The 13,689-nt window shown below is 40.5% G+C and overlaps 1 protein-coding gene across 1 annotated transcript in view; it reads right to left on the bottom strand.

The window, feature by feature from the left end:
• Positions 1-292: 292 nt before the first annotated feature.
• The window catches only part of ABHD2 (abhydrolase domain containing 2, acylglycerol lipase), a 41,681-nt gene continuing 28,284 nt past the window's right edge, over positions 293-13,689 (bottom strand). The window contains exon 9 of the mRNA XM_089687674.1: positions 293-12,163. Within this exon, the coding sequence (XP_089543800.1) occupies positions 11,967-12,163 (197 nt within the window). The 3' untranslated portion in view covers positions 293-11,966. The remainder of the gene's footprint in view (positions 12,164-13,689) is intronic.

Genomic DNA, 13,689 nt, shown 5'->3' with positions numbered 1-13,689 from the left:
GCTATCAAAACTATTGATGATCCTAGAAGAGCTCTAAAAAAAAAGGACAACAGAAGCAAAGTGAAATACATATTGAGCATGTTTGCAAATATAGCACGTATCCACAGCTGACATTACCAAACATCAAACACCAATCTTAGCTAGAAGAATTGATGCTTCGGATATACTTGTCAAAAGACAGAAGTTAAAAGTAAAAAAAAAAAAAGAAGTTAGGTTGCCAACTTTTCTGCTTTTCCTGATGTATATTTCCGACAAACTGCACTGCTTACATAGTAATTCAGCCACAAACACATGAATTAAACATATTCTTTATTATAACATATTCAGGTCCATTAAGTTCAAAAAGGTAACAAAATGTATTTTTTTTCATTTTTATGAACTTTGTCATACATCACGCACAAAAATCATCAGAAAGCAAATGAAAAAATAAGAAAAAAAAAAGAATTTATCCTAGGGTATATGTATATAAAATTGCATTGCTATTTGCAAATCCTAATCTCTAAAAATGACCAGCCCCTTATCTGATCTCTTGATAAGGAAATTCAGTCACTTCCAGGTTTGCAGTTCACAAATGTAACCAGGATATGAGCAACCCGTGGCTTTCTATCTTTGGAAGAAGGACAATTCCCAGCTTGCCCCTTCTGGCCACAGCCATATTTTAATGACCACTTGAAAGCCACAGGTTGTATGTGTCTCGATGTAACCATTTTAGGGCAGCATTTAAAGTTCCAAAATAATATATTCGTAAAAATGGTGCACTAATGGTAGGAGCAAGCCAACTTAGAGGGGGATACAGCAAAGACGGTACAAATAACTGCATTCGTAAGTGCCAGCACTTGTGTACACATTATCATCAATTACCCTGCTTATTAAGGCAGTTGTGTTTGGGATCAGGGGAACACAAACACCACAAATACTTTCCGTTGTTACTGTCCACAGTTAGGTTTAAAAAAACAAAACAAAAAAAAACATAAAAATTTTCCTCACTATCCAGGGCACTGGGTTACAAAACAATGGAGTACATTCTTCAACCTGGGGAACATATAGAAATTGATGTACTCGCAATACAGCACCATAACAGAAACTATATTCTGTAGATATATGGCTTGCTCCAAAAAGGCTTTTTTCCCCATTTGTTAAAAAACAGTTTCCTAGCTGGCAATAAAAAAAGCATTGCATGCAATATACATCTGATTAGCCTTTACAGTCTCAGTGACACAAACATGGCTGCCAACAAACCCACAACCTGTATAAGAGTTAGGTCAGGTACACACAGATCGTAATCTGGCTGTTCGATGTGTGTGTGGCCCTCCCTGTTCGACAGAAGCTGATCATTAGATTTGCTTCTGTTGAATAGTCCTGCTGGAAAACCTGCATTCCCTCAGCCACAGCAGCCAATGGCTGCATCCGCTGATCAGTGATTTCTGACAGTGGAGGAGTCCCCGCTGTCAGAGAACAATAGTGCAGCAGAGATTCCTGCATCTACCTTCTTGGTGGGGCCTGCCCTATCGGACAGCCTTTTACTTACTGCTAATTAAGCTTGCTGTTGATGTTGACCATGCAATATTGTTAAGCGTTTACATCAGTGGTTCTCAACTTGTGGGTCGCAACCCCTTTGGGGGTCGAAAGGCCCATTCACAGGGGTCGCCTTAGACCATCGGAAAACACATATTTCCGATGTGTAAAGATCAGCTACTGTGTTGAAAGCAGCTACTGTGTTGAAAGCAGCAGTATTGGAGGTAAAACGACACTCATGAATTATAATTACTGAGTAAATAATTATATGGTTGGGGGTCACCACAACATGAGGAACTGTATTAAAGGGTCGCGGCATTAGGAAGGTTGAGAACCACTGGTTTACATGGTCATAGTAGCTTTCCCCAACCCTGAGGTGACTGATTTAGATCAGTACTAGACATGGTCTCTCTGGGTGATGGCTGACCTCAATATAGAACGAAACATGTAAGTGGTCAGGAAGTGGTTTTAAAATTTGACGTTGGCAATCCTTTTAATGTATTAGGTTGGAGGTAATTTTTGGTAATTTTGTTAATATAGTGATTTTCTGTATGGATTGCTGGAAGTAATAGTATTTTTTTTTATGGTCAAACTGCTTGGACCATTTATAGTATCTACTATTTAAAAAAACTATAGTCCTTCTAGTATTTTGGCTGTGTGTTAAGGTGCACGTTTCACATCCATTAACTGGACTGCATCAGTGGACTCAAAAAATAAAATGATCCTAGATAGGACAAAGGTGGGAAGCTTACATGTTCCGAGTTTCCTTGTGTGTATGCAGGAATCTTAGTTTTATCCTGTTCAGCCCGCTGGTTGAAGGAAAACAAATTATGTGTACCCAGCTTTAGATTAGTGCAAGCTCCTACTAATCAGAGAACAGTTAGCTGTTCTCACCAAATCAGTTCAGGTTGTCATTTTTCTGGCTTTGTATTCTGTACTTGGAACATTGTAGACACGGTTAAAAACTTATATTGATAAACTGTATTGATCATTATTGTATATCATTTTAACTGCGATAAATGCTGCCCTTTTAAAAATGATTCTTGTTTGATATAACCAGCATCAAGGCTCATTTAGAGTACACAGCTACTATGCTAAAAGGGACACTGTGTGATATAACCAGCATTAATGATTAGAATACACGGTTACAATTTCAAAAAGGGACACTGTGTAGCTAGACCAGATCTAAAAATGGTTTCCATTGGAATTAGAATTCAGCCTCAATATGATAAGAATCAGTTAAACTACCAAAAATGAATACAGTAATGAGGTTACCAGATCCTAGCGGATAATACCTTCTGCGGTTTATCTGTTGAGCTCACACATGGACTACCTCCACTGCATGTAAAGGATGTGGGTAACCTCAAGTATATCTAGAGACAAAACAATTTGTTTATTTTTCCATATATTGGCTGGAGAAGAGGTGAACCTGTCAGGTTTTATTGCAGTTCAAGGCCCCACTAGTAAAGCAGTGAAGGTATTTCTGTATGGGACACAAATGGCAAAAGAACCTTCCTGAGGTTTTAACCTTTGTCTTCTCTATCCAAAAACTAAAAAGTGAACTCCACCAAAATCTGTAAGTTGGATAAGTGTTGCAGTGATTTAAAGCAGAACTTCCTCCAAAAGGGGTAGTTTTTCCTCCTCCTCCATATTTGGAATGCCTTTTTTTGGGGGGGGGTTGGATGTAGCGAGTACCTGGTTTTGACAGGTACTCATTTTCACTTTTGCGCCAATCGCCTAGGCGATCAGAGCGGACGTTCACCCCCAAAAACCCCACACATCCTCCTGAAGCACGTCAATAGACTGTGGGATCATACAGAGGGTGCAGCACGCAGTGCTTGCGCATGAGCAGTGGGCAGCCAGCTGTGAAGCCACAATGCCAGCGCCAGGGACCAAAGGCTGGCAAAGAGCAGGGTCGGATGAGGACATTGCTGGATCCTGGGACTGGTAAGTGTGTGTGTTTTTTTTTTTAGTATTTGTAGCTTCTGGCTTTTTTTTTTCTTTACAGGGTGAAGATCCTCTTTCACTGACATCCTGCACCCTACCCTTGATACCAAAATCTGCCATTGTAAAACTCTCTTCTAGAGCACTTCCACCTTTGGCCTATCCACAAAGCAAACATGATCAGGACTTTGGGTAGAAGGAGAACTTGGACCATGGAAAAAAACATAAATTTACACACCAGCTTTACCTTGCTTGCCTGTTATTTAAAGCCAATTACTGGTGTAAAACAACCTTGCTAAAACAGACTGGATGCTTTGGGTGAATGTTTTCAGTAGAACAAGATTAAAGGCCATGTAAATGGACAACCCATTTTTAACTTATGGTGAACAAGCTGATGCTTTTGTTAAGCCTTTTTTTTACCTTCGTGCATTCTATGCAAGAGTGCAATTCCCCCCCCCCCCCCCTTTCCCCCATACTCACCTGAGCCTGATACAGTGATGTGAATGAAAGCTGTGGCTTTCTCAGCTCTCTTTCACATCTCACTGGCCAGTGAAGAGGAAGAGGGGGCAGGTATAATTGCGCTCTTTGAGTCACACAGAGGTGGCTCAAGAGCGAGCACGCACAAATGCCCCCAGAGCAAGCAGCTTGCTCTGGGGGCACTCAGTGGGGAGGAGAAGCCAGGAGCGCCGATGGGGGACCCGAGAAGAGGATCAAGGCTGCTCTGTTCAAAACCATTGCACATGTTCGTCATTTTAAAAAATATAAAAATGAACCTTTAGAATCACTTTAAATAGTTTATTTGGTTGGGGTTTGTGACATCATCAGCCTGCCTCAGACATACAGAGGAAGCTTTGTTGCCATTCACAGTAAAAAAACAAAAAAAACAAAAAAAAAAAAAGCTTCCTCTGACTGGCTAAGCAGTGCTCAGCCTGACTGGATTTTGGTTCAAGAGTGCGATGAGAAGCCCCCGTCCATCTGCTGGAACAGAGTGCTATATACAGTATGTAGTTGAGGCCAAATAGAATTTATACAGCGCTCCTAGCAAGTATTAGTGACCTAAATATTTTGTTTGGACCAGCTTGGTCCAAAACAACTATTTAGAGTTTAATGAAACATGGAGATGAGCTTTAAATAGGTACACTGCATGCTAATCTTCAGAGACCAGCCAGCAGCAGAGAGAATTTCTTGTGTTGTCAATGTGAAAATTAATGTCATTCAACTTGTCTTCTTTCTGGAGCACAATCTCACTATAGTCCTAAAGAAAACCCAGTGACACTATAAAAGCTTGTGTTGTCGGGATGTTGGTCTCATCAGAACTGCTTCTCTACCAAATTGAGTGGGAATGCAAAAGCAGTTTGAGGTTGTGTGTACCAGTCAATGAACTATAAATGATTTCAAAAGTTTGGATGGAGTTCCGACATGTTCCCTAAAACAAAAAAACAGTTTTGAGTGGAGATCACTTTTATGACTGCTATTACTGGAGGTTTCAGCTGTCTAGATAAATCCAGAACATTGTCAGGTGAACATTTAGAGCTAGATGAGAGCCGAAGCTTCTCATGAGCAAACAGCTGCTAGTTTGATATGGATGTTGCCATGAGGAATACTTAGAAGTGCACAGTACTATATCATATCATCGTCAAAGTTATAAGCTAAAGTGAAGTTAGAAATCCAATTATGCAGATTAGTTTTAGAGAAATTTCTATAGGTTTGTATACATGAACAAAGGCAGGAAGTCACTGAGAAAAGAATGTTTTCTGAAAAGGCATAATAGTAAAGACAGATGAACTGAGAAATGGATTAATGGAAATATAAACGAAGTTTCATTTTAGCACAGTTTAGACCAAACAATTTGATAAGAACCTACGAGCAAGCCATTTTGTCCCAAACACAAGGTCTCAAAGTACATTTACAATGCAGAATAAAAAAAACAAAAAAAAACCCAGTTCATTCTTGACATTGGGGAAAATGTGAAGACAGTGTGAACGTACGCTGGAAGCACATAGACCAATGTTATATTCCTATCTTACAACTTTGTCAGTCAAGTCACCCCTTCCTGATGGCAAGCACTCAACATATGAAACATTTACCAGGAGGAAGAGCTGATTTCTTCTGTGGCTGGTGGCACAACGTAGGCAAATTACATTAAGGACTATATTACACGGATCCATTTAGGCAACTTTCAGCTCTCACAGGAATGTTGGGTCAGACAACGACTTGATGAAAATGTGACCACGGTAAATAAAGAATACCTATTCATTGACAAACTGTATTTTGTGAGTGTATAGGCCAGTTTAGGTCCCATCATTGCAAAGTATCATGACCCTGGCACTGAGCAGTCAACCTACACTGAAGGGCAAATGAAAGGTATACTTTAAGGAGGCCTTCGACCAAAAACTGATCTGCCATTTACTGGTGGATGCTGAAAGAACAATCATGAATTAAAGCACCTTATGTGCTCAAGACCTTTAACCTTTTCACGCCGGCCACACACAAATGTGCGGCCTCCCGGCGTCTGGGCCTAGATGCCGAGAAGCCGCACATTTGCGTTCTATTAATAAAAAACATATGTGCTGAGAGCGTGCAACCTGCGCGCTCCCAGCACGTGTCCGGTACTCACGGAAAGGTCCCCGTCTCCTCTTTCGATCAGGACCTTTCCCGATCATGTGACCACCGTGATGACGCGTCACGGCGGTCTAATGATCCCTAAATCCCGCCTTCTGAAACTCCTAATGGGCCGGGAGGCGCCGGCGTGAAGGGGTTAACACTGGAATCTTGCTGCTGATCTGTTTGTTCTATGCTCCACTGAGTTTTTCATAATATAGAATAAAAGAGTAACTCCACTTTTGTTGAGAAAAAAAAACAAAAAAACAAGCCCCTCTGGGTGATGTACAATTTTAACAAAAGTTGTTGCAGATTCCTGCCTTTTGTTATTCAGAAGAAATAGCCGTTTGTCTGTGTCCATGTGTGGAGTGAATCTGTATGGGAGTGAGTTTACAATGATCAGCTGCTGCATCTGCAGGGCTCTAATGAGGGTCTGCATCCCTTTAGATGTGATTTCCCCTTTGGGTATATCTCACCAAAAGTGCTATTTTTTTTCCAGGGGATTCCAAAAATCTGACTTGTATCTTACTGCACACTTCTAGGAAAGTCAGTAAGCCAATCACACAAGCAGGATATGACATTTTCAGGGGATGTTCTGTACACCATCTGTGTACAGAATGCTGCCATATTGCATTACATTTTACAAAAAACTACAGCACTGAAGATGGAAAAGGAAAAGTAATTTTTAATAACAACAGGACTCGAGTCACAAATGTAAACGCTATATTATTTTTTGATTTGTTATTTTTTTCCCACGAAAGTGAAGTTACCCTTTAAGGAAAGCGAAAACCCAACAGGCCCCCTTGTAATCAGTATCGTAAATTGATAGACCGTAGCAAAACAAGTATTTTCCACTGTCTTCACTAACACAAATTTTTTTTTCTGGCTGGACTAACCTTTTAAGTGCCATAAATCCTGAGTGCAAAGTTGACTATACATTACTATTGTGTTACTTGAAGAAGCAGAAAAAGAGAACATAACGAACACTGATTTAAAAAAAAAAAAAGAAAGAAAAATAAATTAAACCATCTCAAGTGTGCTTGCATGTTAAATTCCTGTGATGAGCATCCCCCTCAGTTCAATCATCAACACTTTGGTGTGTGGCAGTTCTATCCCTGAGTGTTAAACCACAGAAAACAATCATGCAAATTGACAACCAAATAAGATTCAAATACACAATACAATACTGAAGCAAACAAAACAAACAAACAAACAAACAAACAAAAAAAAGAATTACAGGCATAATTAAGGTGGCAATCAACAGGAAAAAAAAAAACATTAACAGCTTATACCACCACTAGAAATGTTATAACTGTTCAATTATTCCACATTAATATACTCCACGCTGTGAATTTCCACTGATGTCTCAAAATACAAACGTGACAATCATTTCCCACTCAGATACCTTACAGTGACTGGGCTAGAGGTGTCCCATAATAGATGAGCATTCAAGAACAATTAAATAGCCAATACAACAAGCTCCAATGGACCATTTTCCACCTAGATCGGTTAAAGGCAAAATACGGCTACCAAACACGCCCTTCCCTGTAGGTTCATTGTGCATGTCGTATGTAGGAGGCTGCAGCTCACTTGTCACTGCCATGGTCTGTAATGACACCTCATTCATCAGTCTGAAAAAGGAACGGTCTGAGTTCTCCAATGCATGCCTCAAGGGCAGTACATGAAAACAGAAATGTAGGGGCTGATCGATTGACGTTGGTGATAGATATTTCTAGCATCAACACGGTCTCTTCACACCACAAACAGTGGCTTAAGGCAAAACTGAAGCAGACTGATGAGTACCGTCCCAGTCAGTGTGCGAGTGCCTACTCATCAGCTACGACAATGTGGAATCACGTGGGGTAGCAGCAACAACATCTCTTTCATATCAAAAATTTGGGAAAGTGCTAATTCAAAGGGAGTACCAAGCACAAGGCCTTAATTAGGAAGAAAAGAGCAAATATAATCTGCTCTATAGGGCATACAAGTATATTACTAACCTATAATTACTATGTATTACTCTATAGCACACATGTCAAAACACAAGGCCAAATTCGGCCCGCCAAACCATGTCATGTGGCCCCCCGCACTGCTCCTGCAGCAGTCCCTCATCTCCACCCCCACCTCGTCTCAGACGGCAGCATAGAGGAGGGCACAACTCCTCCTATAGATCCTGCACTTTGCTGTTCAGTCTTGGAGAGGCTTGATTCTGCACCCCCCCCCCCCTTCATTTCAGCAGTTGGTAGCAGAGAGGAGGACAGAACTCCTACAGATCCTGCGCCTATCTGTGAAGCTGCAACACCCCCCTTCATCTCTGCCTCCCCTGGTCTCAGCATTCAGTAGACTCTGGCAGCTGACTCAAGAATTCCTCTGGTCCTCCTCCAGGCCCTGCACTTCCCAGCTCCACCCCGAGCTTCTCCAAGGCAGCATCACGAGGCAAGGGGAGTGCACTGTGATGTAAGGGAGGTTGGGGGGGGCTCTTGTCTTCTGATGGTGGAGGGGGCTCTTGGCATCTGAGGTAAGAGGGGGTGCTCTTGTCTTCTGGTGGTGGTGGGTTCTTGACATCTGATGGGGAGGGGGGGGGGGGTATTCTTGACACCGTATGTAAGCGGGGCACGTGTTCTGGACATGTAGTCTTACAGATAAAACTGGCCCTTGGAGGGCAGCTATAATGCTGATGTGGCCCACGATGGAATTGAGTTTGACGCCCCTACTCTATAGGGTAAATGAACATTAGATATTGACCATTTCATAGTCATGGCCAAGGGGATAATCGTATCTGAGGAGCAGTTGTACTGTTTGATACCTGAACTGACCGTTAAGGTGGTTGTAAACCACTGAAATGAAAAATGAACCTAGTGTGATTTCTGTCTGCTCTCTCATTCCTCTATCTACACAAGCCGCTTCCAACAAGTGTATGCTGATAGCATGCAATCCCAGGAGTTGGCACCGCACCACCCCCCACCCCCACCCACAGCAGGTGATTAGCAAGCTCAGCTGTGCATGCTTCCCTGTGTAACTGTGTAGAGGGGGGCATGCCCATTCCCTCCACTCAGGTCTCATATTACACTAACCTCCCTGCTCAATGCTGTACAGTTTGCAACATTAGATCCTCTCTCCCTGCCTTCTGAAGCTCAGAAATGCTGTGTAAATGGTGTGCTTTGAATGGCTGTAGAGGAGAGAGATAAGAACCTAATCCACCTACATAAGTTGTACCTGTTTATCTGCACCTGTGTGTCACCCGAAGCAAGTCATTTCAGTTGGTATATGTAAGGGTTTACAACCACTTTAACACCACTTGCTGCAGTCATACAAATTTCTCCACGACTTTGATAAAGCATTACAGGTTACCAACAACTGCAAGGGGTAAAGCCTCATACACACAATGAGAATTTCGGAGGAATGATTGTCCATTGTTTTTGCATGCTAGTCTCATATTAGTAAGAAAGAGGTTACTAGAGTTACAAAAATTCTTATACGACAGAACACAACTCCGGCAATGATGTGATGTATTGTACTGTATTATAATGTATTCTTTCGTTTCCAAACAGGCACGGTCTTGGTTACTGGATTTTTTAAGGACGAATACTGTACTGATTAAAACAAAAATCATTCATTCTGATATCGTACAAGAAAATGTTTCATGCTTGTCTTTTTGGATAATTTTACATGAACTGCCGTGATCGGCTCTTGAAGCTGTGTACGAACGATCAGCTTATTTTCTGTCCGATTTTCTCATCGTGTTACTAGGCTTTATATTATATGGGTCATTTTGTGTCCGAATTTCTTGTACTGCAATCTTCAGACCTCCCCTAGGCTATCACAACGGTTTCAATCTCAGTAGTGATATGTGTGCTATTCATTAAAATATTCAGTCCAGGAATGAACTAGAATCCTCCTCCAAGAGACAAAAAGGATGAATTCCTGACATACATTTAAAAGAGATATGGAACATTGTCCCCACTGTGAAACATGTATGTAAAGTAAAACACCAAGTGCCCATAACAAAGAAAAGAAAAAGTGTGCTCTATGACAAAAGAAAAGATTAAAAAAAAAAAAAAAGACAACTCTAAACAACCACCATTCCAAGCCACACTGAGATGCTAATACCCTGCTAAGGTGCTTCAACATGAACAGAAGACACAAGATTTATTCAGCACTAGCTCAGCCTACTGCTGACACCATGTACATCATGCACATGGCAATTAATCTCCTATTTTTCATAATTTCAAGCAGGTAGTATGCCAATAACATAACAAACAAGGCATAGTTTGGTATCCAGATATCCAAGATCAGGGACTTCCAGACAGACCTCCAGCCAACTCATTCTAGTAGGTCTGTAGTTCATCTGGACAAGTCCAAAACATTAGAAACTGGTTGCCAACTAGATGGCATTTATATATAGCACAGTCGGTGGCACTATAGATTTCAGCGTGATGAATCTTAACCTTCGTGCACCTACTGAAGCAAAATAAATACTTCTACTACTACAACAGACAACTTCTCAAATTATGCTCACGGCTTTGGTAAAATGGAAAGAAAAAAAAAAAAGTGCAGTAAGTCATCTCAACTTAATAGCTCTAAAAAGTGCAGCTCATGTGTGGTTCCCTTTGACTTAAACAAAAATACAATCCGAAAAATATAATCTCTCAATGCCTCAAACTGTCACATATGCACAGCAGAAGCAGTATGTTGCCCACACTGTGGTATCGCTAGATCCGAAGAAAAAAAAAAAAAAAAAAAAAAAGAACATATTTCCAAATCTACAAAGGCAAATATCACTTCAAACAAGTACTGTGCTTTTAGCAGATAACTCTGTCATTTTAGAATCAAGATATCAGTGCATTGTTGGACAAAGTTAAGTATCAAAAGTCAACAGAATCAGATGGAGGGTGTGCAGTTAAGACTTTGAAGCAATAATGTTCTACAGCCTTGAGCATTTCTTCTGCACAATTCCTCTGCAGAGAGGTCCTTCCTGGAGGACTTCCCTATGAAGGGAATCTTTTGAAACCCTCTACATGGCAGGAAATGGAACTTTTGTTGTAGAACTCGTCAAGTGAAAGATTTAGACAAGCAAAAATCTGTAGTGAATATTTGACTTCGCCTGATTAAAGGGTTTCTTCTTTAAATCAAAAATGGACTACTGTAAACCCAATGGGATCCTCTGTACAATTTTGTGACTCAAGGATTAGTGCCACGTTGTTGGTATCAGTGGGTGGGGGGGGGGTTATGCCACAAGGGTCAGAAAAAAAGGCAAGCAAAGAGTGACTAAATCCCTTTAAGCGAGGATTTACATTTCATTTAAAGTGGATATCACTTTAAATTCCTTAAAGACACGTTTCCTTTAACCATCAGCAATGCCGACATTTTCTGAACCAGCTAGAGTTCATTCACTTAGATTCTACAACAAAATGATCCCACGATCTTTTGCGCCTACAGAAATAACTATGCTACACATGAAATCCCATGTTGACAAATACCAAAAATTAAATTATTCCCTCTGGTATTACAAAGGTGTAAAGTTTTTTTTTCTCTCCACAAAACGGAATGTACAATCTGCACTGAAGGTCTCACTCTAACATATAAACACATCTAGGTTTTCCAGATATTTGACAATATAGATGGAAACATAATGGCCTTGCTGTTGAAACCAGCAAATATGTAAAGCAATGCAGTAACCAATCATAAAGAGAATGCAGGAACTCTGAAGGCTCACAGTGGAGTCTTGGCCTCTTCCCCGATCCTTTTACTGCAAAGAGAACATGGGTAGACCCATATTGTGATGTACAGTTATCACAAAAAAAAAAAGAAAAAAAGTGACTGTAATTGTTAGTAAAGTACTATATATGCTTAAAAAGGGCAATTCTTTAGGCAAGTCTTTGGGAAGGTGACAGAAGTGCTTTAGTCTACTTTTGATCAGATTCTACCGACTCAGCATCCGAGCAATGTGGTTTGTTTTTCTCCCAATGGCAGATGGCATTGGAGTACTGCACCAAAAGTTTATCCATCCAGGTTAGGGGTTCTGGGAAAAGTACAGCACCCTCAAAGAAGCCCAAGTGTCCACCATGAAGCGGCAAAACCACCATAACGTTTTCATTTTTTGCTGAAAATTAAACACAAAGAAAAAAAGTTTAGTAAAGATACACAGTACAACTTCACAACACAAAACCTCTGTACTAAACAATACCTAATCAAAGAAATGGTAAAGCTGTGAATCAGTCTACGTAAGGCACCTGCTCCCACCAGCAGAGCTCTGCCAGTAGTCCTGATTTATCCCTGAAGGCACCCAAAATAAGTATACAGATAAGGATTTCCAAAAGTAGTTATCCTCATAGGGCTAGGCACGCCACCTCTGCTCCACTGCACTTGGGTCTAGTGTCAGGTCTGCAGAGTAGCTCTTTCAGTGTAATATGGGGGGGCTCTGCTGTCACTGCAACAGCTGATTAGTCCTGCACGGCACAAGAGACAGTTGGAGCAATCCAGGGGTAAAAGCGCCTTCCGCCCAGACACAGAGCTGGGAGCCTCTTCTGACTCTGCCTCAGTACAGCCCAGGTTACAGTAACAGCTCAGTTGGCTATATTTATAAGATTTTATATTTAACCGCTTCAATACCAGGTACTTGTACCCCCTTCCTGCCCAGGACAACTTTCAGCTTTCAGAGCTGTCACACTCTGAATGACAATTGCACGGTCATGCAACATTGTACCCAAGCTAAATGTTTATAATTTTGTTCACACAACTAGAGCTTTCCTTTGGTGGTATTTAATCACTGCTGGGTTTTTTATTTTTTGCAAAATAAAAAAAAAAAAAAATCCAAAAAAACAAAACTTAGGCCACTCCTACATTTCTTTGGTGAAAATAACCCAAAACAGTGTATATTATTTAGTCTGTAGGAAAGTTATAGAGACTACAAACTATGATACATATCTGAAAATCAATCAATCCCAATGTACTGACGGTCTGTCTCATTTCCTGAGGCCCAAAAATGTCAGGACAGTACAACTATCCCCCAAATTACCCCTTTTTGGAAAGTAGAGAGACAGTCTGAGGTATTTAGTATGAGGCATGGCGAGTTTTTTGAAGTTGTCATTTTTTTGTCATAATTGTTTGGAAAATGAAGAAATTAAAAAAATTTTTTTCAAATTTTGTTTATTTTTTTTTTTACACATACTGTCATCAGTGCAGAACAGCGTCATCATATAACTGGTGTGGCGGTAATCAGGGACACTCGCTGGTGTCAGTACAAAAAAAAATATTTTTTTTCATTTATTACTTCCTTTTTTTTTATACCACACTGTGACCAGAGTAATATAATATTACCATAAAAACATTGTACTATTATGGGGAAGTGATCAGTTTTTTTAATAACACATTATGAATAAATTTCATTGCTTTAAGCAAGCATTTTATTGAATGAACTCAGTTCAGTTTATTTTGTTGTGATTAGCTGTGATTGACCACGGCTAATCACATGACACAGATGGGCTGTGATTGGCCCAGTCTGTACCATGTGCTCACTGTGACCAATCACAGCTTGCAATACAAGGGTATACAATGGCTGGCATGAAAGGAAGCCATCTATTATTTACAATTGTCATATGACCTGCTATGATCGGTTACAGGAGTCAC

Source organism: Staurois parvus, unplaced genomic scaffold, assembly GCF_062004578.1.
Source record: "Staurois parvus isolate SC_StPar_1 unplaced genomic scaffold, SC_StPar_1.0 ptg000432l, whole genome shotgun sequence".
In the NCBI taxonomy this organism is placed as follows: domain Eukaryota; kingdom Metazoa; phylum Chordata; class Amphibia; order Anura; family Ranidae; genus Staurois; species Staurois parvus.
The sequence above is the reverse complement of the archived record's forward strand: the minus strand, read 5'-3'. Positions and strand labels throughout refer to the sequence as shown.